Source organism: Heteronotia binoei, chromosome 8 (assembly GCF_032191835.1).
Source record: "Heteronotia binoei isolate CCM8104 ecotype False Entrance Well chromosome 8, APGP_CSIRO_Hbin_v1, whole genome shotgun sequence".
In the NCBI taxonomy this organism is placed as follows: domain Eukaryota; kingdom Metazoa; phylum Chordata; class Lepidosauria; order Squamata; family Gekkonidae; genus Heteronotia; species Heteronotia binoei.
Genome location: NC_083230.1, coordinates 11,292,632 through 11,319,069, shown reverse-complemented (window position 1 = coordinate 11,319,069; position 26,438 = coordinate 11,292,632). Strand labels below are relative to the sequence as shown.

The following is a 26,438-nucleotide window of genomic DNA, read 5'->3' as shown; positions in this document are numbered from 1 at the left end:
ACCACAATCTCCTTCATCCCATCTGGACCACAATCTCCTTCATCCCATCTGGACCACAATCTCATGGGACTGGTGGTCTGCAGCCACCAGGCTCCATGACTTAACATAGAGACAAAGCAATGTGCATGTGGAGGACCTGCCTACAGGAAAATTAATGGGGACAACCCTCGCCGCGCCTGCTGCTTCAGATGTCCCACTTGGAGGATGGATTACAGTAAACAGGGATGGGTTTTCCTAGTTGGCAGAGCTTCCACATTTTATTCATTTTTAATTTCTGTCTTTCAAAAAAAACACTAGGGAAAAAAGAACAAGGGGGAATTAAAATTCAACAACTAAGTAATTTTTTAAAAAAATACTTAAATACAAGACAAAATTATAACAACAGTGGTGGCAGGTATATATATAAGTTTCTATAAATGATTTCCAAATATCTAAAAATAAGTCCATATACAATTGCTTTCTATAAGCCATGTGTTCAAATGTTGATAGAATTCTGAGGTCCTCAATCCATTGATTTACCAGAGGTGGGCCTTTATCTTTTCAGTGTTGTAATATGAGTCTTTTATGTGTAGTAAAGGAACGGAGGCTCCATTTCCATTGACGGTCAGTTAGCCTCCAAGAGATGGGAGATAGTTTAAAAGTACATAAGAATCCCCCCAAATCAATGAACATATCAATGAAAACATATCATTGGTCAGCACCCTGGACCTGGGAGATGAATACAAAATTCTAATCCACCTCAAAAATTTATGAGGAAAACCAACTTAAGACAATGCAGCAAGGATAAATTTCCAATATATTTTGTCAAAAACTTTTTCAGCATCAAGTGAGAGAAATGGCAACTCAACCACAGCTGCTACTATTTACAGCAAGCAGATCAGTAACCAGCCTAAGAGTATCAGAGCCTTGCCTACCTTGTGTAAATCCTACCTGGTCTATGTGTGCCAAAGCTGCAACAGGCTTTTGAAGTCTGTTAGGAAGTACAGCAGTTAATATCTTAAAATCTACATTCATCAAGAGAAACAGGCCAAAAATTTGCGCACTGAGTATGGTCTTCACAAGTTTGGGAATCATGGTGATATAGGCATTGAATAATGCCCATTAAAATGAACCCGGCTCAAAAATCTCATTAGACAATTGATAAGAGTTTTGGAATTAAGAAATCAGCAAAGGTTCAAATAGGTAACCCATCTGGTCCTGGAGATTTGCTACATTTTGTTCTTTGTAAGCACTTGTTCCCTTTATTCCCAGACAATGACGAGAAACATTGTTTCTATTATATCAGAAAGATTTGTAAATCTGCCATTGGTATATGCTTTGGGTCACGCATCAGATTCCTTCCAAAATTCAGAGAGAGCCAGTTTGGTGTAGTGGTTAAGTGTGTGGACTCTTATCTGGGAGAACTGGGTTTGATTCCCCACTCCTCCACTTGCACCTGCTGGCATGGGCTTGGGTCAGCCATAGCTCTGGCAAAGGTTGTCCTTGAAAGGGCAGCTGCTGGGAGAGCCCTCTCCAGCCCCACCCACCTCACAGGGTGTCTGTTGTGGGGGAGGAAGGTAAAGGAGATTGTGAGCCGCTCTGAGACTCTTCGGAGTGGAGGGCGGGATATAAATCCAGTATCTTCATCTACCTCACAGGGTGTCTGTTGTGGGGGAGGAAGGTAAAGGAGATTGTGAGCCGCTCTGAGACTCTTCGGAGTGGAGGGCGGGATATAAATCCAATATCTTCATCTACCTCACAGGGTGTCTGTTGTGGGGGAGGAAGGTAAAGGAGATTGTGAGCCCCTCTGAGACTCTTCGGAGTGGAGGGCAGGATATAAATCCAATATCATCTTCTTCTTCTTCTTCTTCTTCTTCTTCTTCTTCTTCTTCTTCTTCTTCTTCTTCTTCTTCTTCTTCTTCTTCTTCTTCTTCTTCTTCTTCTTCTTCTTCTTCTTCTTCTTCTTCTTCTTCTTCTTCTTCTTCTTCTTCTTCTTCTTCTTCTTCTTCTTCTTCTTCTTCTTCTTCTTCTTCTTCTTCTTCTTTGTAGAAAACCAGGGATGAATAGTGCTCATTATAGGCTGATATAGCACAAAACAAATGGCTTTTTTATTGGAGTCTATGGACTGTGTTTAATCTTCAATGCATGGGATTATACATTTCTTTTAAGATCGTATTACAACGCTTATAAAATGGTTGATCACAAAAGGATTTAGTTGCGTTTATTAATCTTGAGAGTTTTCCTCTTGGCACAGGATGGTTTCCTATTGGTATGGGTATGCTTCAGGAAGCTATAAATCCAGAGGATGGGGGAGTAAAAACGTGTTAAGTACTTTGAAATCCATTTAATTGTAGTTTTCTTCTTAATGCTTTTTTTCAAATCCACCAAGTGAGTTGTTGAGAGTAGCTGGCATTTTAAAGGCTTATTTTGGTGGCATTTATATCATACTGTTAAGATTGAGTCATCTCCCTTCAGACTTCTATACACTGTTTGAACAGTTTTTGTTCTCAGATAGACTACAGAATCGGTTTTGTGTTGATAAGGAGATAAGGAGCCATAACAAAAATAAAAACTACCTTCAACTATTCTTTCACTCTACAGAATGGTGAAGCGCTTCCTCTGAAGATTATCACCTACGTGACTGTCTCAATCTCACTGGTAGCATTGCTGCTCACCTTTATTCTCCTGGTCCTGATCCGGACTCTGCGGTCCAACTTGCACAGCATCCACAAAAATCTGGTGGCTGCCTTGTTCTTCTCAGAACTGATCTTCCTGATAGGAATCAACCAGACAGATAATCCGGTAAATTAACTGCAGCAGCTTTTGCATAACATCCTGTTTTTCTCTGGCTTACCATTTTTAGAAGTTTAAATTACTTGAGGGACAGTCCACCCTGCTGCCAGTCCTCAGGTGGCCTTGTTCTCTCACAGAATAATTTGGACCAAAGAGAAGCATAGGAGCTTATTCAGCTTTAAAGCTGGAACAGTGTTGGCACAGAGGACAACTGTTCCCCTGAGCATCTAGACAGTGCTTCCCCCAACACCATAGCTATCAGAAATTCAGACACAGGGACAGGTCAGGTACAAGGAAGATTCGCACTCGCAGCCCTGAAAGGGAAAGGAGAGCACTTCCAGGAGGTTCTGCTAACCATTCAACTGAGAACCAGCAGGAGACCCCAGCAGCTCCATGGTCACCTTCCATCCTGTAAGCACACCCTCTCCTCCTTCAACAGCACTCAGGGGTAAGTGTGGGAATCCATCCTGCACCCCTCCAACTGATGTTCAGTGGTGCAGACAATAACCATTTTCCTGGACTGTCTCACATGCAAATGTACATAGGAGGTTAATAGCCTACCATGGTGATGAGAAGACATCTAGCTCAGTCTTCTTCCCCAATCTGCTAACTTTACCCAGTAGAGAGATTCTGATATGAGGCTGCTTTCAAATAAGCTGGGAAGAAAGGGGTTGGGTGAGTTTTTTTAGTAGTTCAAGACTCTAAACAAAAATAAAGGGCACTTAGTATTTTCAGTCTAACCATGAAATAGTGTAGATGATTCATCATCATCATCTTTTAAGAACATACATAAGAGAAGCCATGTTGGATTAGGCCAATGGCCCATCCAGTCCAACACTCTGTCACATAAGAATATAAGAGAAGCCATGTTGGATCAGGCCAATGGCCCCTCCAGTCCAACACTCTGTGTCACATAAGAACATAAGAGAAGCCATGTTGGATTAGGCCAATGGCCCATCCAGTCCAACACTCTGTGTCACATAAGAACATAAGAGAAGCCATGTTGGATCAGGCCAGTGGCCCCTCCAGTCCAACACTCTGTGTCACACAGTGGCCAAAAAATTTATATATACACACACACACATATATATATATACACACTGTGGCTAATAGCCACTGATGGACCTCTGTTCCATATTTTTATCTAACCTCTCTTGAAGCTGGCTATGCTTGTAGCCGCCACCACCTCCTGTGACAGTGAATTCCACATGTTAATCACCCTTTGGGTAAGAAGTACCTCCTTTTATCCGTTCTAACCTGACTGCTCAGCAATTTCATCGAATGCCCACAAGTTTGTATTGTGAGAAAGGGAGAAAAGGACTTCTTTCTCTACCTTCTCCATCCCAAGCATAATCTTGTAAACCTCAATCTTTAAATTGACTGTGTAGGTTTTAAGAGACCTTTTCTGCATATGCTAAGATTTTCATAAAGACGTTTCCTCTGTTAGTGGGCAACTGCAGAATTCCCTCTACACACTTTCTTCCCAGTGGATCATTCAACAGAAGCCTACTGCCCAGGCTTTTCCTTGGAACTATTTTACAGGGTCTTTTAATCAGCAGCATTTTGCACAGAAGAGGGCCTCTCTCAGGAACAAATGGGCAGGAGAATTGTCAACAACGTGTGTGTTTTCCCAAGCGGTTATTAATCCTTCCTAGTGGAATGGGGATTGCTTCTGGAGTCACACACGGATGAGCATGAAAAGTCAAAGAATGTAGAAGTGCCGACAAAGGGGAGGGGCTTGACATACAATTTTGGCTTTTATAGGTTTTGTAAAATAACTGTCACAGGGAAGGGAGAGAGTTTGGTCATCCATGGATGACAGGTAGACAAAACTGATTTGTTTTCTTAGTTGCATACCTGAAATTAAGTCGTTTTCATTGTTGTGGCTTGTATGAGGGTTTTAGAAGCCTTAACCACAAAAAAAGGGAGAGTGTTGCAATTGAGTAATAGCTTTAAATGTACAGTATGTCACAGAAGTGAGTACACCCCCTCACATTTTGTAAATAGACATTAATGGCTGTGTGTTGCATAATTTTGAGGGGACAGCACATTTACACTGTTCTGCACGCTGTAGACTCACTACTTGGGGAGGGACGGTGGCTCAGTGGTAGAGCATCTGCTTGGGAAGCAGAAGGTCCCAGGTTCAATCCCTGGCATCTCCAAAAAAGGGTCCAGGCAAATAGGTGTGAAAAACCTCAGCTTGAGACCCTGGAGAGCCACTGCCAGTCTGAGAAGACAATACTGACTTTGATGGACCAAGGGTCTGGTTCAGTATAAGGCAGCTTCATATGTTCATATGTACTTTACATTGTAGCCAAGCGTAATTTCTTCAGTGTTGTCACATGAAAAGATATACTTAAATATTTACAAAATGTGAGGGGGTGTACTCACTTCTGTGACATACTGTATCTTTGAGTTGTATTTTTGGCTTTGCTCAAACAACTAATCAGGGCAACCCAAAACCTAGATCTCAAAGATCAAGGAAGGCCTATATGGTTTCTAGAGGAGATTCACTTCCTCCCTAACCCCTTTGTGTACTTCTTGATTAGTACAAGTCCCAATCAGTTCATATTTTCCTAGCACAGACAACTGTTTGATTACTGGCAAGGCTCTTTTCTTTTTCAAACTGAGTGGTTCCTTCATAACTTATGACCTGGTACTTTGAAGGTAGCCACGTATTGCAGGATGCCTCCCAATAGCAGTTGCTGGGGGAGGTTGGGGTATTGTAGGCAAATGCTTCTAGGAAGCCCAAAGACACAATTCCATCAGCAGAATGGCATTTATGCTGGTAGAATGGTACTACTTTAGCAGAGGAAGAGAGGATGATGTTCACTAGTTCCTTTCTCTCAGTACAGGGGGCCAGTTTAGTGTACTAGTTAGGGAGCAACATGTGGCTCTTTCACACATGTTGCGTGGCTCTTGAAGCCCTCACCACTCCATCAGCCAGCTTGGAGAAGGCATTTGTCTCTTTAAATCACATCTCCAAGCCAAGCCAGCTGTGGCTTGGAGAATGCATTTGAAGTTGTTTTCTTTCCACCTCCCCCTCCCTCCCCCCATCTATTTGTCTGCCTTCCTTGCGGCTCTCAAACATCTGATGTTCAAATCTTGTGGCTCCCAAACATCCGACATTTATTCTTTGTGGTTTTTACATGACTCAAGTTTGGCCACCCCTGGGCTAGTATCTAGGAGACCCAGGTTTGAATTCCCACTTAGCCGCCCTGAGCTTTCCTGGCGGGGAGGGCGGGATATAAATAAAAAATTATTATTATTATTATTATTATTATTATTATTATTATTATTATTATTATTATTATTATTATTATTATTATTATTATTATTATTATTATTATTATTATTATTATTAAAGCTTGTGGGAGACCTGGGGCCAGTCACACAGCCAGGGCTTTTTGGGAGAAGAAACACACAGGAATGCAGTTCCGGCTGGCTAGGCATCATGGGGTGTGGTCTAATATGCAAATGAGTTCCCGCTGGGCTTTTTCTACCAAAAAATGCCCTGCACACACCCTCAGTCTAACCTGCCTCACAGGGTTGTTGTTAGGATTAAAAAAGGAGAGAGGAGAACAACATAGGCTGTGTTGGGTCTCCATTTGGGAGAAAGGCAGGGTATAAATGAAGTAAATAAATTAGGGTTGCCAAGTCCAATTCAAGAAACATCTGGGGACCTTGGGGGTGGACCCAGGAGACTTTGGGGGTGGAGCCAGGAGACATTAGGGGTGGAGCCAAGATCAAGGCTGTGACAAGCATAACTGAACTCCAAAGGTAGTTCTGGCCATCACATTGAAAGGGACGGCGCACCTTTTCAATCCCTTCCTTCCATAGGAAATAATGAAGGATAGGAGCACCTTCTTTGGGGGCTCTAGAATTGGACCCCCTGGTCCAATCTTTTTGAAGCTTGGGGGGTATTTTGGGGAGAGGCACTAGATGCTATACTGAAAATTTGGTGCCTCTACCCCAAAAAACAGCCCCCCCCAAAGCCCCAGATACCCGCGGATCAATTTTCCATGATTTTCTATGGGAATAAATCTCCATAGGGAATAACAGAGTTCCCAGCAGACATTCCCCCCCTCCCCCCGCTTTCTGACGACCCTGAAGCGGGGGGAGGGCCTCCAAACCGGGGGATCCCCTGCCCCCACCGGGGGATTGGCAACCCTAAAATAAATAGTATTGAGGAGCACCAATTTACAGTGTCCAGTTGGCTACGGCATGAGGGGGAAGGCAAAGAAGTCTCCCTTTGCCAGCTTTGGATTCAGCTCTCACTTAGACGGTTTTTTGATCGGAATCCATCAGGGCTCTATCCTTGTGCTTGGCAAACCCTCCCTCCTGCATTTGCAATCCCAGACAGGTAGCAAAACTCAGAAGTTTGTTAGATTCCTGGCAGGTAACCATACGTGGCTAGCAGGCTGCATTCTGCTTGGTAAGCCACAAGTTGTGCAAGTCCATCTTAGGGAGCTAGGGTTGCCAATCCCCAGGTGGGGGCAGGGGTTCCCCTGGTTTGGAGACCCTCCCCCCGCTTCAGGGTCGTCAGAAAGCGGGGGAAGGGGGGGAAATGTCTGCTGGTAACTCTGTTGTTCCCTATGGAGATTTATTCCCATAGAAAATCATGATGCATTGATCTGGGGCTCTGGGGGGGCTGTGTTTTGGGGTAGAGGCACCACATTTTCAGTATAACATCTAGTGCCTCTCCCCAAAATACCCCCAAGTTTCAAAAAGATTGGACCAGGGGGTCCAATTCTGTGAGCCCCAAAAGAAGGTGCCCCTATCCTTCATTTGTCCTATGGAAGGAAGGAATTGAAAAGGTGTGCCGTCCCTTTCAATGTGATGGCCAGAACTCCCTTTGGAGTTCAATGATGCTTGTCACAGCCTTGATCTTGGCTCCACCCCTAATGTCTCCTGGCTCCACCCCCAAAGTCCCCAGATGTTTCTTGAATTGGACTTGGCAACCCTATAGGGAGCTCCACCGTTCAAAGGGAGGCTCTCCCACATTCAGGAATGTTTCCATGCCACAATTATAAAGCCTGGTGGTCTGGACTTCAAAGGTGAAAAAAATCAGCAGGGCCTCATGTATCTCTAAAGTAGCTCCTTGAACACTCTCGGTGGGGGGGGGTGCTTCACATCTATCCAAGATGAAATCGTAGTGCTAGAAAATCTTGTGGTTGATCAGAGGAAGCTCTGGCTGACTTGAGCCCTTTCCTTTCCCCCAGTTTGTGTGCACCGTCATCGCTATTCTTTTGCACTACTTCTACATGAGCACCTTTGCTTGGATGTTCGTCGAACAACTTCACATTTACCGCATGCTGACTGAAGTGAGGAACATCAATTTTGGACACATGAGATTCTACTATGTCATGGGCTGGGGGATTCCTGCCATTATAACTGGTAAGGATGACTGGCGCCGATGAAGGGTTAAAAAGAAGGTTTGAGGTGATTCTTCCTTCCTGCCCCGTGTTTGAATTTATTTTTATGTCTTTGTATTTTAGTTCTGTTTTCGTTGGATTAATGACGTGCGGTTGTTCTCTTTGGTGGATTTTAATGGTTTTAAAATGCAATTTTTAATGTATGCTTTCATTTGCTGGCTACCTTTGGTGGCGGTATGAGAGCCAGCGAAGTGTAGTGGTAGTAACACACTAGGGTCTGAGGGGCCTGGGTTTACATTTCCACTCTGCCATGGAAACTTGCTGAGTGACCTTGGACAGTCACGCACTCTTAGCCTAAACTACCTCACAGAGTTATAAGGATAAACTGTTAATGTTTACGTATGGTAGGAGAAAATGGGGAAGTGGAGAATACTGTAAGCCCCTTTAAGTTCCCTTTGAAGACAAAAGCAAGGTATGAATAAAGTAAATAAAGTAGTATTTGAAATGGTATGAGATAGGAAACATGCCATCATATTTATTGCAAAGGGGTAATCATGTTGGTTTGCCATAGTGGGAAATCCAGTGGCGCCTTAAGACTAACAATATTTATATTTCAGTGTGAGCTTTTGTGAGACATAGACCACTTTGTCAGATAGATATGTGGAGAAAAATCCACATATCTATTTGACAAAATGGGCTATGACCTTGGACAGTCACGCACTCTTAGCCTAAACTACCTCACGGAGTTGTTGTAAGGATAAACTGTTAATGTTTACATATGGTAGGAGAAAATGGGGAAGTGGAGAATACTGCCAGCCCCTTTAAGTTCCCTTTGAAGAGAAAAGTAAGGTATGAATAAAGTAAATAAAGTAGTATTTGAAATGGTATGAGATAGGAAACATGCCATCGTATTTATTGCAAAGGGGTAATCATGTTGGTTTGCCATAGTGGGAAATTCAGTGGCGCCTTAAGACTAACAATATTTATATTTCAGTGTGAGCTTTTGTGAGACATTGGCCACTTTGTCGGATAGATATGTGGAGAAAAATCCACATATCTATTTGACAAAATGGGCTATGATCCTCAAAAGTGCATATTAAAATACAAGTCAGTCTTTAAGGTACCACTGGATTTTTTGTTTTATTTTGCATGCCAACAAATTTCTATTACGGAAAACTTGAAAGGCTAGGGAAGTTAATGTTAATAACTTTAAAAAAAAATCACTGTTGCTGCAGTAGATCTGAGTTTTTTTAATTGGAAACATTATTTTGACCTTTGTAAGTATTTTCAAAACATGAAGTCAGGGGAACAGTAGAGCCTATAAACTGCCAGAGGTGTGTGTCTTTTTAACCTGCATGACAGGCACTGACATCAACAGAGGTTTGGTGATATGGGCATCTCTTGACTGAGTCAATGAGGGAAAGGTTGTGGTCTGTCTGAAACAAGGTAAGAGCTGCATTTCACCAATTCCCAGCAGCTGGGGAGAGACAATCATGGGCTTAAAATCTTCTCAAGTGCCTTTCTCTGCACAAAGAGGAAGCAGCCCATACTGTCTTTAGCAGCCCATTTTAAAGCATGGGAGCCACTTCATCTATGCATGTCTGAAGTGCAGGCGAAGCTCAACTGGATAGATACCTATATGTACCATGCTTGTTACACCCATCCATCTTAGTAATTGAAGCTTTCCTGTGTGGTCCCCAAGAAAAAGCATCAGCTCATTAACTCCACTATCTCCTCCGCCATTGCATTCTGCACATTTAAAAAAGCATTATGTTTGTTCGCCCAAAGTTAGAGTTAACATGGCGCAGAGTGGTAAAGCTGCAGCACTGCAGCCGGAGCCCTCTGCACGCGACCTGAGTTCGATCCCAGCGGAAGCTGGTTCAGGCAGCTGGCTCCAGGTTGACTCAGCCTTCCATCCGCAACTTGGACTGCAATGCTGCAGCTTACCACACTGCACCACGGCTTCTCTTTATTTACCCGGTGAACAAAACAGGATTTTGGGTGTGCTTGAATAGCTTGGGTAACAGACTATTTGTTTGCCTGAGAGAACGTTTCTATAAATGTGCAGGCTTGGATCACTTATTTATTTTCTTCAGTTTCTATCCTATCCTTCCCACCAACAGGCTCAGGGTGGGGTCATGCTGTATTGTAGTTTTGCAAGAACATAAGAACATAAGAGAAGCCATGTTGGATCAGGCCAGTGGCCCATCCAGTCCAACACTCTGTGTCACATAAGAACATAAGAGAAGCCATGTTGGATCAGGCCAACGGCCCATCCAGTCCAACACTCTGTGTCACACAGTGGCAAAAACTTTTATATATATACACACACACTGTGGCTAATAGCCACTGATGGACCTCTGCTCCATAGTTTTATCTAAACCCCTCTTGAAGGTGGCCATGCTTCTGGCCGCCACCACCTCCTGTGGCAGTGAATTCCACATGTGAATCACCCTTTGGATGAAGAAGTACTTCCTTTTATCCATTTTAACCTGGCTGCTCAGCAATTTTATCGAATGCCCACAAGTTCTTGTATTGTGAGAAAGGGAGAAAAGGACTTCTTTCTCTACTTTCTCCATCCCATGCATTATCTTGTAAACCTCTATCATGTCACCCCGCAGTCGACGTTTCTCCAAACTAAAGAGCCCCAAGCGTTTCAACCTTTCTTCATAGGGAAAGTGCTCCAGCCCTTTAATCATTCTAGTTGCCCTTTTCTGGACTTTCTCCAATGCTATAATATCCTTTTTGAGGTGCGACGACCAGAACTGCACACAGTACTCCAAATGAGACCGCACCATCGATTTATACAGGGGCATTATGATACTGGCTGAAGAGCTTTCAGCAATCTCCAAGTTCACCTATTGTATACATTAAGGTTGGAAGGTTGGAAACGAGGATGAGAGCTCAAAAGCTTTATTTAATAATAATAATTGGGTATGATTGGACCTTCCAGGAGTCAACATGCGCTGCATTCACACCATGTTGGATATTTGCAAATGGTCTGGCTTGTTCACATAGCAGAATTCAGGTGCAAATGTTTGTTGTTGTGCAATGATAGTGCAGTGTCCAGCTGAGCGGGATGCAACCATGAGATGGTCCTTGGACATTAATTGGACCATCCAGGACACATTGTACCTGGAAATTGGATGGGGAAACTTAGGTACTGAGAAATAAACCTCCCTCATTATTTCATGTCAGGTCTGGTGACGTTAGTTGACACGGACTTGAAACTGATTGCAATGCTACCTTTTTCTATTCATAATTATCAGGCAAGTTTAGCTAAATGGGGAGAAAATATCTGAAAGGTCACACTCTGTGTGAGAGATTTTTCTACCTTCCTATAGTCTAGATTTACAGTCTAAGACTGTCAGTGGGTACTACCACCAAACTGGGAGAAAAGATTGCAGAGACTGAGAAAGGAGGAAAGAGAGAATAATTACTTGGAAATGATTGTAGGAAAGGGAACAGAGCAAACAGTGAGTGAGAAAGCAAAATCCTAATGTTGACCTGAAAGGGGAACAGGGGTAGCAGAGTAGGGTTGCCCAGTCCAATTCAAGAAATATCTGGGGACTTTGGGGGTGGAGCCAGGAGACATTAGGGGCAGAGCCAAGATCAAGGCTGTGACAAGCATAATTGAACTCCAAGGGAGTTCTGGCCATCGCATTTAAAGGGACTGCACATCTTTTTAAATGCCTTCCTTCCATAGGAAATAATGAAGGATAGGGGCACCTTCTTTTGGGGCTCATAGAATTGGACCCCCTGGTCCAATCTTTTTGAAACTTGGAAGGTATTTTGGGGAGAGGCACTAGATGGTATACTGAAAATTTGGTGCCTCTATCTCAAAAAACAGCCCCCCCAGAGCCCCCGATACCCGTGGATCAATTCCCCATCATTCCCTATGGAAATCGTTCCTGGAGGTGCATGATGGCTGTGGGGGTGGGGCTTCTCCCGCCGGCCAGCTGGCTGGGGGAGGGGGGAAGCCTGTAAAACCGGGGGATCCCCCTCTGGGACCTGGGGATTGGGAAGCCTATAGCAGAGGCTTAATGTCAAATAAAGGAAGAGGTCTGTGGCATTGAATGAAATGTCACAGAGAATTTAGAGATCTGAAGGCTGTTCAGATGGAAAGAAGAGGTTATCTCATTCTTGTTGAATTTTATAATAGGGAAACTCTGTGCCTAAAGGCAAAAAAGGTCCCATCTTAATTTAGTAAAATATTAACAAGGTAAGATGTAGAAACTGAAAAAGTTCATTTTTTTGCCAGCTCATATTGGAATCAGATGTTTGGCTGTCGTTTGATGCAAACTCAACAGACAGGTATTCAGTCCTGGGAAGCAGGCTGTTTCTGCAAAGTATGTTATTGCATTTTAATAGACTTTCCCACAGTACCCAGTTGGTTAATTATTTCTAGGTGGCAGCTATTTCAAGAAGGAAAACCCATACATTTGACATTATGATTATTCAATACACTTTGGAGGGATTTGGGATATGAATCTTGAGTACTGATTGTGGAGTTCACCCATCAGAGAATTTCCCTCCCTTTTGTGTTGTGCTGTAGGCCTTGCAGTGGGCCTGGATCCAAAGGGTTATGGGAACCCAGATTTCTGCTGGCTCTCTGTCCATGACACCCTCATCTGGAGCTTCGCAGGGCCCATTATTATCGTTGTAGTTGTAAGTATTGCGGAAGTGATGCTGTGTAGCTTTTGCAGAACTGAAATGATGGCTGTCATGCAACCTGAGCTTTTAGCAATCTCCAAGTTCACCTATTGCATGCTCCTCCTAACAAAAACATAAACAGATTACCATTTATTATTAATCCTGAAATTCTGAAATTGTAATGATTGAATTTTTAATTAGTAAATTGATCTGTTTGATTTTGGGTTGTAGCTAGTTGTTTAGAATGAATGTTATTCTTTTATTCTTGATGTGACCCGCCCTGGGCCCGTTTGGGGAGGACAGAACAGAAATGAGAAGTCATCAATAAATAAATAATCCTGAAGCTGTAAATCTTAGTACCCATGTTATTATTTATGAAATTGTGTGATGGAAGCCATTGCTGTCTTTATCACTACTAGCTAAGAAATAGCGCCCCACCCCCCACTGGCTAGTGTTCAAAATCTTGAAAACCAACTTTCCCAGTGATAGCTGGCTTGTGTTAGTACTGGGGTTGCCAAGTCCAATTCAAGAAATATCTGGGGACTTTGGGGGTGGAGCCAGGAGACTTTGGGGGTGGAGCCAGGAGACATTAGGGGTGGAGCCAAGTTCAGGGCTGTGACAAGCATAATTGAACTCCAAAGGGAGTTCTGGCCATCACATTTAAATGCCTTCCTTCCATAGGAAATAATGAAGGATAGGGGCACCTTCTTTTGGGGCTCATAGAATTGGACCCCCTGGTCCAATATTTTTGAAACTTGGGGATTATTTGGGAAGAGGCACTAGATGTTATACTGAAAATTTGGTGCCTCTATCCCAAAAAACAGCCCCCCCCCCCAGAGCCACAGATATCCACAGAGCAATTCTCCATGATTTTCTATGGGAATAAATCTCCATAGGGAATAATAGAGTTTCCAGCAGACATTTCCCCCCCTCCCCCCGCTTTCTGACGACCCTGAAGCAGGGGGAGGGTCTCCAAACTGGGGGATCCCCTGCCCCCACCTGGGGATTGGCAACCCTGGTAAGGACCAGCTGCAAGGTCTTCTTTTATTTTCTGATTCAGCCTATTGATTAAGCTTTCGTAAAAGATTTAAGATTTAGTAAAAGAGGAAGCCTCTTTTACTGAAGGGACAGTCCTCAGCACAGCTTTTAGCTGATTCAAAGTGCCTTGAATGAGGAAGGCAAAGTGTAATTTAATCATAATATTGTGAAGGACGGAACTCAGCTTTGCAGGCACGAGGGCGATTTGGTGAAGTCACAGAAGAAAATCAAATCTAAATTAGCATTTTGAGCCCTACTTGTGTTTTTTTTTGCCTCCAAGATCAACATTGTAATTTTCATACTGGCAGTGAAAGCATCGTGCAGACGAAGGCAGCGTTCATTGGAGAAAACTGGAGTCATGTAAGTTTGTAGCCAGGCCTGAAAGGAAATGCTTCAGAGGAGTGTCACGGTTTTGCTCCTTTTCAAAAGAAGTTTGATTGTTGAACACACCTGAAGCTGCCTTATACTGAATCTGACCATCAGTCTATCAAGGCTAGTATTTTCTACTCAGACCAGCAGCAGCCATCCAGGGTATCGCGTGCAGGATTTTTCACATCATCTTCTGTCTTGTCCTTTTAACCAGAGATGCCGTGGGTTGAATCTGAAACCTTCTGCACACAAATCAGGGACTTTCCCACTGAGCCACATCCCTTGCCTTTTTTTCTTCACCTGATGCTCTGCTACCGTGGACAGATAATAAGCCTCTGAGTCCCAGAGCCAGGAGGCAACCTCAGGGGAAGGCCTCAGCCTCTGTGCCGTGTTGTTAGCCATCCAGAGAAACTGGTTGGCCACTGGGTGAGACAGCTTGCTGGACTAGATGGGTTATTGGTCTAATTCAGCAGGGCTCTTCTTATGTTCTTATAATAGCAAGATTGCAGACCTTTTGCTTGTGGGTGAAGGGGGGCACTTACAGTACAATCCTAAGAAGAGCTACATCTTTTTGGGTGTAACTGGGCCTAGAAGGACTGCATTGTCGACACCTTCTGGGAAGCTTACTTTAAATCTTACTTTGAGCTTACTTCTGGATAGAGCTGCTTAGGATTTCTCTCATAATCTTCGTTGAGTGTCACTTCCTAACTTTATAATTATTTTCACCTTGACATTACATGATCCCCACACGTAGCGTTGTCACAGTAGTTTACACACTAAACAACAGTATAAGAAATGCCTTCTGGCTGAAGTTGACTATTAAGCTTCCTTTGACAGCGTAATTGCTCTGGGACATAAGCAAGCAGGGAAAACCATTAACAGTTTTCTTCTCCAGTCTAGAAATTTGTTTCACTGTCTTTGAGCTAATTCAAAGCTAGTATTTACAGTGTGCTCACTGATGGAGAGGCAGCGAGTGATTCTGGATAGTGGAATATCTTAAAATTCACTAACTGTATGAAAGGATATAAATATTGGTGATTTCTGGTGTTACAGAAAGGGAAAATGAGTAGAAAGAAGAAGAAGAAGAAGAAGATATTGGATTTATATCCAACCCTCCACTCCGAAGAGTCTCAGAGCGGCTCACAATCTCCTTTACCTTCCTCCCCCACAACAGACACTCTGTGAGGTGGGTGGGGCTGAGAGGGCTCTCCCAGCAGCTGCCCTTTCAAGGACAACCTCTGCCAGAGCTATGGCTGACCCAAGGTCATTCCAGCAGGTGCAGGTGGAGGAGTGGGGAATCAAACCCGGTTCTCCCAGATAAGAGTCCGCCCTTTCAAGGACAACTGCCAGAGCTATGGCTGACCCAAGGCCATGCTAGCAGGTGCAAGTGGAGGAGTGGGGAATCAAACCCGGTTCTCCCAGATATGAAAGGCAAAGAAAGCATGTTGGTCAGGGCGCTCTGCACCCAGGACTGGGATTTGTGAGGAGGCCTGGGACTTCTGGGGAAGAGGACTGCTGTTTGGCATTTTAAGATCTCATACTACTGCAACTGCCCCTCCACTTTCCAGCTATTTAGCTCTCCCCCCAGCCCCAGCATAGTCCATCAGGGCTGAGTGCCTATCTGGTCTGCAATTCCAGCGGCTCTGCCTATAAGACACCATGAGGCTAAGGACACCTTTTTGGCTTTCTCTCATCATCCCCCTGCTTTTGTGGGCCCTTTTCTGAGGCCTGATTGAGAGAGTGTTGGGGGGGGGCAGGTGGGGAGATGGTGGGGGTCCCAATTAGTGTAGTGGTGTGTAGAGGGAGATACAATGCTAAGAGGAGGATTGGCCAGGTAAGGGGAACATGGCCCAGACAGTTAACAGCTGTGCCGTGTTCCTGTCTGTCCCCCAACTGTGAGTTGGATGGTTGCTATGTCAGCCAGCCCTGGAGTCTCCAGATGCCGCTTCTAAATGCCAGATCAGTGCAAAATAAAACCTCCTTCCTCCATTACATAATTGGGAAGGAGGCTGCCAATATTAAGAGTTCCGTGGCGCAGAGTGTTAAAGCTGCGGTACTGCAGTCCTAAGCTCTGCTCACGACCTGAGTTCGATCCCCGGCGGAAGCTGAGCTTTCAGGTAGTCAGCTTGAGGTTGACTCAGGTTTCCATCCTTCCGAGGTCAGTAAAATGAGTCCCCAGTTTGCTGGGGGGGGGGGAAGTGTAAATGACTGGGGAAGGCAATGGCAAACCACCCTGTAAAAAGTCTGCCGTGAAAACATTGTGAAAGCAACATCACCCCAGAGTCGGAAACGACTGGTGCTTGCACAGGGAACCTTTCCTATTCCTTTCCCTGCCAATATGACATGTGTAATCGAGACCTGGGAGGTGTTAGTCTTTCCCAGCTTCCACCTGAGAACTTGGTTTAGCATTAGGCTAGATGTGAGGGCCGGGGAGGGGGGAGTGCCATGGTCTGTAGGGATTCCATCACTTTCTAAAGGTGCCCTGTCCATCTGGAGACCAGTCTGGAGTGTTTGCACCTTGTGTTGGCCCAGCAAGACAAACTGGGGATTCTACTAGTGTACCAGCCACCCTGCAACCATCAGTCTCCCTACATGAGCTGATGGAGGTGATCTCAGATGTGGTTTTGAAGTTCCTGGGGGACTTCAGCATTCACACTGAGGACTCCTAATCCAGAGTGGCTCAGGATTTCATGGTTGCCGTGACAACAGTGGGATTTTCCCCAGCATGTCACTGGCTCAACACTTGTCAGAGGAATATTCTAGACTTGGTCTCCTCAGCTGGATGTGAGGATGGTGCTTTGAGTGTGTGGGACTTTGACTCAGTCCCATTTTCATGGTCAGGCCACTGCCTGATGAGATTTAGACTTACAGCAGCTTTTACCATCCGCAATAGCGGGGGACCCATTAAGATGGTCTGTACCTCCCCCCCGCCGTCGCAAGGCTAATGGATCTGGATAGTTTCCAGAGGGATCTTGGAGGGGGGTGGGATTCTGGCTGACATGGCTGGCACTCCTGTCAAAGTCCTGGTCACTCTGTGTAATGAGGTGTGGAAATGAGGTGATCGACATGATCGCTCCTAAGCACCCTCTTTGTTGTAGATCTCGTACAGCTCTGTGGTATACATAGAGTATACAGCGGTGAAACAATTTAGGAGAAGTCCGGAATGCAGCAGGAGGGGAGTTCCCAGTGAATGCAACAGGAAACTGGTATGTTCCTACAATGGGGTGTATTTCAAGGCAGTGAGGGTGACATACGTCACTGCATGTGTTCCATCCTCTTTGCCAGCCAGTGGAGCTCTTTAAGGTTGTCCAGAGCTTACTGAATTCTGGCTCCAGGGACACCTTGAACCATCTCATGTCTGCTGTGTCTATTCACTGGGCATCTCCAGAGGGGGAATTGTTGCATTTGCTGGGACTTGGATGTCAAAGTTACAGCAGCTGAATCAGTGGAGCCATCCCCAGCACAGTCTCATCCAGTTTTATCAAATGAGTTTTAGTCAGTACAGCTCGAAGATACGGACAAGGTGCTCGAACAGGTTTGTGCAGCCACCTCTGTACTAGATCCTTGCCCTTCCTGGCTTATAAAAGGCAGCAAGGGAGGGATACCTTGCTGGGCCAGGGAGGTAATCAGTGCCTCCTTAAAAGAGGGAATGGTCCCATCCTGCCTTAAAGAGGCAATGTTGAGATCATTTCTGCAGAAACTCTCCCTTGACCTGGAAAATTTGAACAACTGTAGGCCAGCAGCAAATACTCCTTTCCTGGGCAAGGTTCTGAAGAGGGTGGTTGCCAGCCAACTCCAGGCAATCTTGAATGAAACTGATTATCTGGATCCATTTGAATTGGGGTTCAGGCCTGGTTTTGGCACAGAAACAGCCTTGGTCAGCCTGCATGATTACCTATGCTGGCTGTATGATTACCTATGCCAAGAGTGAGACAGGAGTGTGACTCGGTTGATACTGCTGGATCACTTGGCAGCTTTTAATACCATCAAATCCTTCTGGAGCGGCTGGCTGAGATGGGAGCTGTCTCCAGAAGGTGGTGCTTGGGGAATATTGTTCAGCGCTGTGGATTCTCCAGCATGGAATTCCTCAGGGGTCTGTTCTGTCCTCCTATTTAACGTCTGCATGGAGTCATGCACAGTTTTGGAGTGTGTTGGCATCAGTACCCTGATGATACAAGCTCTGTTTCTCCTTTTCATTGTTGGCAGGTGAAGCTGTGGATATTCTAAACCAGTGTCTGGCTACAATAATGGAGTAGATGAGGGCTAACAAACTTACATTCAGCCCAGACAAGACTGAGATGCTGTTGGTTTTTGATTCCTTTGTCTGGATGGGGGGGGGGGGGTTACAACCTATTCTGGATGGAATTGTACTGCCCCTGAAGAAGTAGTTTTGCAGCTTGGGGTGCTCCTTGATCCATCTCTGTCACTTGAGGCTTGGATGGCACCAATGGCTCAGAGTGGTTTCTACCAGCTTTGGCTAGTAGCCCAGCTGCCTCTCTAATCTGGACAGGGATAGCATGGCTTCAGCAATTTATGCTCTGGTAATTTCCAGACTAGATTACTGCAATGGGGCTGACCTTGAAGACAGCTGAGCAGCTGCAGTTATGTGGCAGCTAGATTAATTACTGGGACCTGGAAGTCTGAACATATCAAGCCTGTTCTGGCCCACCTGCATTGGCTGCATATATGTTTCCAGTCCCAATTCAAGGTGCTGGTCCTAACTGATAAAGCCGTACATGGCTTCAGACCACAATATCTGCTGGAGTATCTCTCTGAACCCCCGTCTACCTGACCACTGCGCTGAACCTCTGGGACCTTCCTCTGGGTGCTAACACCTCAAGAGGCTCAAAGGGTGGCAACTAGGGGGAAGGCCTGTTCTGTGGTGGCACCCCATCTTTGGAACAACTTCCCTGCTGTGGCCAGCCAGGTGACAATTTTGCCATCTTTTCAGCACCAGGCTAAGACAGCCCTCCTTGAGGGGGCCTTTAAGACCTCTCTGGTTATGCAGAGGTCCAATATGATTAGCCAGGTGTTTTTCTTTCATTTTTGGGGGGTCAAGTGTATTGTTCTTTAATGTTTTTATGCTAATGTTTTATGTTTTTTATTTATTCTATTTTATTGTTTTTTATTTATTGTTTTTTATTTATTGTAAATTACCCAGTGAATTGACTAAGGGCAGTATAGAGAGGATGATGGGGAGGGACGGTGGCTCAGTGGTAGAGCATCTGCTTGGTAAGCAGAAGGTCCCAGGTTCGATCCCCGACATCTCCAACTAAAAAGGGTTCAGGCAAGTAGGCATGAAAAACCTCAGCTTGAGACCCTGGAGAGCCCCTGCCAGTCTGAGTAGACAATACTGACTTTGATGGACCGAGGGTCTGATTCAGTAGAAGGCAGCTTCATATGTTCATGATGATGGATGATGGTGATGATAGCAGCAATAGCTACACTCCCTGGGGGGCATTCTTGTTCTCTCTCTCTCTCTCTCTCTCTCTCTCTCTCTCTCTCTCTCTCTCTCTTTGACAGTGGAACAATACATACTGATGTTTGGTGGGTAAATAAGGGAATTTTGCAAAGGTCACTTGGCAATAGTGTTTAAAAGTTAGCATTTAGTTTTGTACGTTGTCCCGCCCAGCCCGGGCAGGGACTGCGCGGAGGAGACCCCCCGGCGCCTGCCAGCCGCTCCAAGCCCCCGGCATCGCCCCAAGAGCCCCCCCCACCTCTCCAAGCCCCTGTGGAGGCCCCACCCCTCACCTCGACTGACGGGGCGAAAGCAGCCACCCGAGCGACGCCTCCCAGACGGCGAGCCCGGCTTCGAGTCCGTGAGGTCTGGCCGGGGCAAGACGCCGGAGAGCAAGAGGGAGAGCCATTCAGCTCGTCGCAGCACGAGACGCTCCCTTGCAGCACGCCGCTGAGGGCTGGGACGCCCGAGGCACGCCCAGTCAGCCCGGCCCCGACGCACCTCTCCTGGGCGTCTGGGGCTTTGAAGGGGGGAGGAGCCAGAGAGGGGCAGGTCCTGGGAGGGGGGAGGATGGGTCGGGAAGCATAAAAGGAGGGAGGGAGGAGGTCGCTGAAGAGAGCTGGCTGATGCGCAAAGAGGCTGCCTCGCGAGAGAGAGGGACAGGAGCCATAGCACAGCCAGGAGGGAACGGGGGCCTGCGGTGAAGTAACCCAGTGCCCACCCCCCTGTTTCTGAGACCTCCGGGGAACGCCCCAGAGTGCCCGGGTGGGGCAACGGCGACGCCGGGGGACCGGGAGGGGCACCAAAGACCTGACATACGTTTTGCTATCAGTCTAGATTTCTGTTGTTTTAGAATGTTGGGTGAGTTGAGAATGGGAGAGCACGTGCCAGGGACTGCAAGATAAAATGGACCCACTAAAAATGTTTGTGTGGTTTTTTATCTAGTTCTGTACTACGTACAGCTTTCCTCCTGCTTCTCGTGATAAGTGCTACCTGGTTACTGGGGCTGATGGCAGTAAACAATGATGTGATGACATTCCACTACCTCTTTGCCATCTTCAGCTGTTTACAGGTAAGTTAGCAAACTCTGTCTTAATAGCATCTCATTTATCTCCTGTTGCCCTAGGAGGCCTTCTGTTGGGTTTTAGCCTATACCCTTTGAGCATCATTTAGACAACTCACTCAGCACTCTTGGGCCATACCAGAAACTTACAGTGAAGTGCGAGTCTGGAGCTGGTTGGTTTAGCTGTCAAGGGGAAGCAACAGAAGCTGCTACAACAAATATTCCCTCCAGAAACAACCTCGTATTTTGAGCAGAAGCTAGTTAGCCGTCAGCTAAGTCAAATTATATATAAGATAGAAATCACTGAGCCAGTTTGGTGAGAGCCAGTTTGGTGTAGTGGTTGAGTGTGCGGACTCTTATCTGGGAGAACCGGGTTTGATTCCCCACTCCTCCACTTGCACCTGCTAGCATGGCCTTGGGTCAGCCATAGCTCTGGCAGGGGTTGTCCTTGAAGTGGCAGCTGCTGTGAGAGCCCTCTCCAGCCCCACCCACCTCACAGGGTGTCTGTTGTGGGGGAGGAAGAGAAAGGAGATTGTGAGCCGCTCTGAGACTCTTCGGAGTGGAGGGCGGGATATAAATCCAATATCTTCTTCATCTTCTTCTTCTTCACTGTTTGGCTGGTTACCAGACTTTCTTTCTTTCTTTGTTTTGTATCCCGCCCTCCCCAGCTAGCAGGCTCCAGATGGGTCACAACATTTCTTTAAACAATGTAATAACATGAGAGTATTAAAATGAACAGAAGAGATAATTCAAGCAGAACTAATGTTTTAAATAAAATATAAAAACCATACTTCAGTCAAAATAGAATAAGATGGCAACTCTTCAGGCAGTTCATAGTGCCCTCTGCAGGATGCTGAATTAGATGGTAGTTAATAGCAGCCTGTTTTTTATGATGCTCTGTTAGCCTCTTTGGAGTATAGCTCTCATTATAGTCCATGCAAGGTACCCAACCCCCGGGCTCAGCCTGTGCCAGTTTCCTGAATGATCTCTATGGCAGTCTTAGAGAATAGTGGGGCTGAAAAGAGTTACATACAACTCGGTTGTGTCTGCTTTAATCATATGCCACAAAGCAACCTGTCAAATAATCAAATACATGACTTGGGAGGAAAACCAGACTTTATATTTTTGCTAAGTAGGGATGAAACCCTAACATATATTCTATGCTTTCTCCCCCCACACACATCTCTTCTTGATTCCCTCGCAAAAAAAAAAAAATCTAGGGTCTGTTCATCTTTCTCTTTCACTGTATCTTCAATAAAGAAGTCAGGAAACATTTGAAGAATACTTTGTCTGGAAAGAAGCCACTTCCAGATGATTCTACAACCACGAGAGCAACTTTATTAACCGTAAGAAGCCAGTTTGCATAGGAATTCCCTTCTACATTCCTCTAATTGTGTTGCATGCTGATACATTTTCCCATGCCAAATTGTACCTGGCATCTTTGTTCATGGTTCAGAAATACTTCCGGGTGTTTGCATACAAAATAGCAAGCTTTTGAGGCCTTTGTATGCAAAGTGAGGCCTATTCACTTTTGGGACGGGAGAATTTTTACAAATGTAGTTGGGGTGTTAATTGTAAATTGTATATCCCATAATTTTGCTACTTTGTTTTTAATAATATCCATTTATTCAGGTGGCCTCTGGAAGTAACCAAATAAGTTAAAAGGACAGTATAATGTCTTCTTGCTTGTAATATATGTGATTGTTAAAACATTTTGCATTAGTATCAGCAATGATCACACTACCTTTTTCTTACTATTTAAATGTTAAGTTTGCAGCAACTCAGTATAAACAGACCACTCCAACAATTGTCATCTCTCCCCGCCACAACAACTCAGTACCCAGAGGACAGAGGGAGGGAGATAGAAAGAAGGGGTGTGTGTGTGTGTGTTTTTAAGTGGAGTATTAAATCATGCATCTCTTTCCCATGCACAAATACACATGCTCTACATGATTGGAAACTATAGCTACAGTTCAGTTGTATGCTGGTGCATAAAGCTTTGTTGTAATCAGAAGATGTTTCTAGATCATCTGCTGAGTAGTTTCTAAAAGAAGGAAGCTGGTTTATTGGTTAACATTTGTTATTATGTTTCCCCCCCTTCTCAGCGGTCCCTGAACTGTAATGATACATATATAGAAGAGCCAAATATGTATCGCACCACTCTTGGGGAATCCACTGTCTCCCTAGAAAGTACCATCAGGTCAGCCAAGAGTCACAATAGCTACCTTGCTTATATCCTCAGGTAATCTGGTGGTGGTGCATGGCTTTATGGCCTTTCCTTTTCTCTTTATGTTTCTTTTGCAAATGACAAGGAGGGTGCATTAATTGTCATTTCTGCTTAAGTTTGGTTGGTTTTGTGCTACGATACCTTTGCTTGTTTGTCGTTGTCGTGGAATTGAATTGGCCGACGTGAAAAAAATGTCAATCAAATGCACGTGACGCTGACTGAATATTATGCATATTATAATACTGGCTGAATAATACGAATATTACGCATATGCCACAAGCAGAGTATTATGTTCGATATAATGTGCTAGAAATTCAAGCATGCTGCCGGTGTTAGTTCACCCATAAATATACTGACTTGGAAAGTTTTTTTCAGAGATGAAGCTGCCCAGAAGCTCAGCGTTTCATCGAGCCAAGCAAGGACCGGCCATACAGACGGTGATTCCTCCATCTTCCACAGAAAGCCCTCAAAATCCAATGGTAAGAAGAATTTCTAATCTTATTTATTTATTTTACAACATTTATATCCTGCCTTTCTGCCCTCACAAAGGCCACCAAGGCAGTTAATAAATCAAACACAAGGAAATCAAAATTTTGAACCGTTAATATAACCAAAGAGCCTTGTCATTCAAATGGTTAAAACCAGAGCTAAAGTGTATACCAGATATTAAAAGGTAGGGAAAGGTAGTGTTGAGTTCCCACGTCTTGCAATAACGAGACTCTTTGTATTTTCAAATAAGCTCCTTTATTGTAGAGAGTAAGCATCTTGAAACATTCTCAGTGTGAAGATTAGCTAGCAAGAGCAGAGCAAAGAATATATAGGCAGCTGATGGCCATTAACATTTCAAACTACTAATCAAACAATGGCGGGCATATTTCAAACTGCTAACAGGCTAGAATAACATCTCTAGTCTGCTACAAAGGCGCAGAAACTGATAAGAAACCTGGGAACAGAAAGGAGGGTTTGACACTTCGCATTCTTCCAGAGACATAACACGTGCCTGCATCATAAACAAGAGTTACTGCTGTAAACCAAATAGGATGAAAGGCAGGGGACTTGACAGGTAGTCCCCTGTGTAAGCACTAAGTCCTTACCGATCCATGGGGTGACATCGCATCATGACGTTTTCTTGGCAGACTTTTTATGGGATGGTTTGCCATTGCCTTCCCCAGTCATCTACACTTTCTCCCCAGCAAGCTGGGGACTCATTTTACTGCCCTTGGAAGGATGGAAGGCTGGGATCGAACTCAGGTTGTGAGCAGAGCTTGAACTGCAGTACTGCAGCTTACCACTCTGTGCCATGGGGCTCTCTTATACCAGACATAAAAACAACAATTAAAAACATAGGGCAGGAAGAGGGGGTCATTGAGAAAATGCCAAATGAAATAAATAAAATTAAAAAGTCTTCACCCACTTGCACAAAATGGCAACAGAAGAGGACAGACAAATCTCCCTGGGGAGAGCATCCCAGAGTTTTGGTGCCCTACTGAGAAGGCTCTCTCCTGGATTGCCACCCATCTAATCTCAGAAGGTGGAGACATCCAGAAACTGACCTGCCAAAGATTATTACCGTTTCCACACACAGCTTACCTCGCAGTCACAATCCTGTTCCCTCTGCAGTGTCCGGTCGGATTTCCCACCATCTGCGCCGGAGTTACAGGAAGTGCTGCGGCTTTTGTGTAGCAAACGTAAACCGCTAAAACCCAGTTTACGTTTGCTACACAGAAGCTGCAGCACTTCCTGTAACTCCGGCGCAGATGGTGGGAAATCCAACAGACACTGCGGAGGGAACAGGATTGTGACTGCAAGGTAAGCTGTGTGCGAAAACGGTAAATAATTATCTACAACAAGCAGACTTTGCTCCCCTCCAACCATGAGAGATACACACATACAAATAAATATTTCTTTCAAGGTCTGTGCAGTTTTGGCACCCTTAAGCCATAAAAAGAATGTGGCTGTGTATGTGATTCACAGATGCAACTGAGTAGGTCAGGCAGAAATGTTTGGGCTCCATTTGCATCGGGGCTAACTTGGGATGGGACAAGTTGAAAGACTGGAAATAAAGTAATAACTAAATAAATGTTCATAGTAGTGAAGCTACAAAGACTATGCATATAAGCCTACTGTGCAAGATCCAATATGCCGGAGAAGGCCTTACAGCACACACATAAAGTGTGTTGAGAGCAGGCCTGATTCATGATCACTTTTTTTTTGGAAGTGAAATAATTATGCAGATTGGGCCTGTGTACATATGAGCTCTCAAATCATAGATTCCTTAAACCCATATTGAGTCACTGAGATTATGAACCAAAGTGCATGAAAGATGGAGAATTCTTATACTGAGAATCCTTCACAGCAGTCTTACATGACTCTCTTGTTGCATATAGTGAAATATCCACCAGTGTATATACTGTCTGGAAATCAACTGTACCTTTTGATTTTAGTTGCTACCATTCATTCAGGGCACCCATTGTTAAAGCTCTCTTTTGTCAAGACCTCGAGTCAAGGAATAACACAGTCCAATAATTCAGCAGTTTATTCCATAAGCATCATAAGGCAGTACACCATCTTTGCTAAGACTGACGTCTTAGCCTAGGGACTCTCCTTTTAACCCCTCGCCCCAGCCATTACATTTTCAAGTGCAAGCGTGGCAAAAGCAGGGCGGGAACCCGGGGTTTTGGCGGAACTCCCTCCCACCCTAAGTTTAAGAGTCCAGGTGTCTGATCTATGCTCCCCTAGCATCTGACCTTGGAGAGGCTGGTGGAAATAACTTGGCTAATACGTTCCCAAGATAAGCATGCAGAGAGATGAGCTAAGCAGGAACGCACCCAGGCAAAATGGTCACAGAACAAAAAACATGGCAAGAGGAATACAGAGGAGATGACTCTTGACATTTTTATGCCCACAGAGCATGACTCCGATTCTGACAGCGAGTTGTCCCTTGACGAACACAGCAGCTCATATGCCTCCTCCCACTCATCGGACAGTGAAGATGATGTTGTTGAAACAGAGAAAAAATGGAACTCGGGAAAGAACAACGATCGGGGTCCGCTGCATAGCACTCCCAAAGGTAAAAGGGTGACAACCTAAGCCATAGCACTTGCTGCATGTATGGACTCAAAAATAATCAAGAGTGTTGATGTAATATGCTTCAAAGAATATCATGCTCTTGCTCTTATAAGATGTAGGTTTAAAGCCCCACAAAGTCAAGTTGGTCAGCGGTTGGTCGTGGACGACTCCCTACTTTTTTGCTTCAGGTTCTCCATTTGTAAAAACAAGAGCTGGTGAACTGGAGAACAAAAGCCAGAATGCACCTGTTGCTAAATAGAGGGAACCTCTGCAGGTTTGCCCAAGTCCAAGGATTACGACAACTGGTAATAGTCCCTCTGAACAACAAGAGGGGGGCGTAGATTGGATTTACCAGAGGAAGCAGAAGCAAATCCTCCCCTCTCTCATGTAACAGAGGTTAAATTTGATTAGAAT

At 44.9% G+C, this 26,438-nt stretch overlaps 1 protein-coding gene across 1 annotated transcript in view; it reads left to right on the top strand.

Moving 5' to 3' along the window:
• Positions 1-26,438, top strand: part of CELSR1 (cadherin EGF LAG seven-pass G-type receptor 1) — a 314,186-nt gene that overhangs the window by 276,008 nt on the left and 11,740 nt on the right. The window contains exons 24-32 of the mRNA XM_060246078.1: positions 2,581-2,781; positions 7,995-8,169; positions 12,703-12,815; positions 14,119-14,198; positions 20,611-20,737; positions 21,949-22,074; positions 22,834-22,970; positions 23,331-23,434; positions 25,864-26,025. Of these exons, the coding sequence (XP_060102061.1) occupies positions 2,581-2,781; positions 7,995-8,169; positions 12,703-12,815; positions 14,119-14,198; positions 20,611-20,737; positions 21,949-22,074; positions 22,834-22,970; positions 23,331-23,434; positions 25,864-26,025 (1,225 nt within the window). The remainder of the gene's footprint in view (positions 1-2,580; positions 2,782-7,994; positions 8,170-12,702; positions 12,816-14,118; positions 14,199-20,610; positions 20,738-21,948; positions 22,075-22,833; positions 22,971-23,330; positions 23,435-25,863; positions 26,026-26,438) is intronic.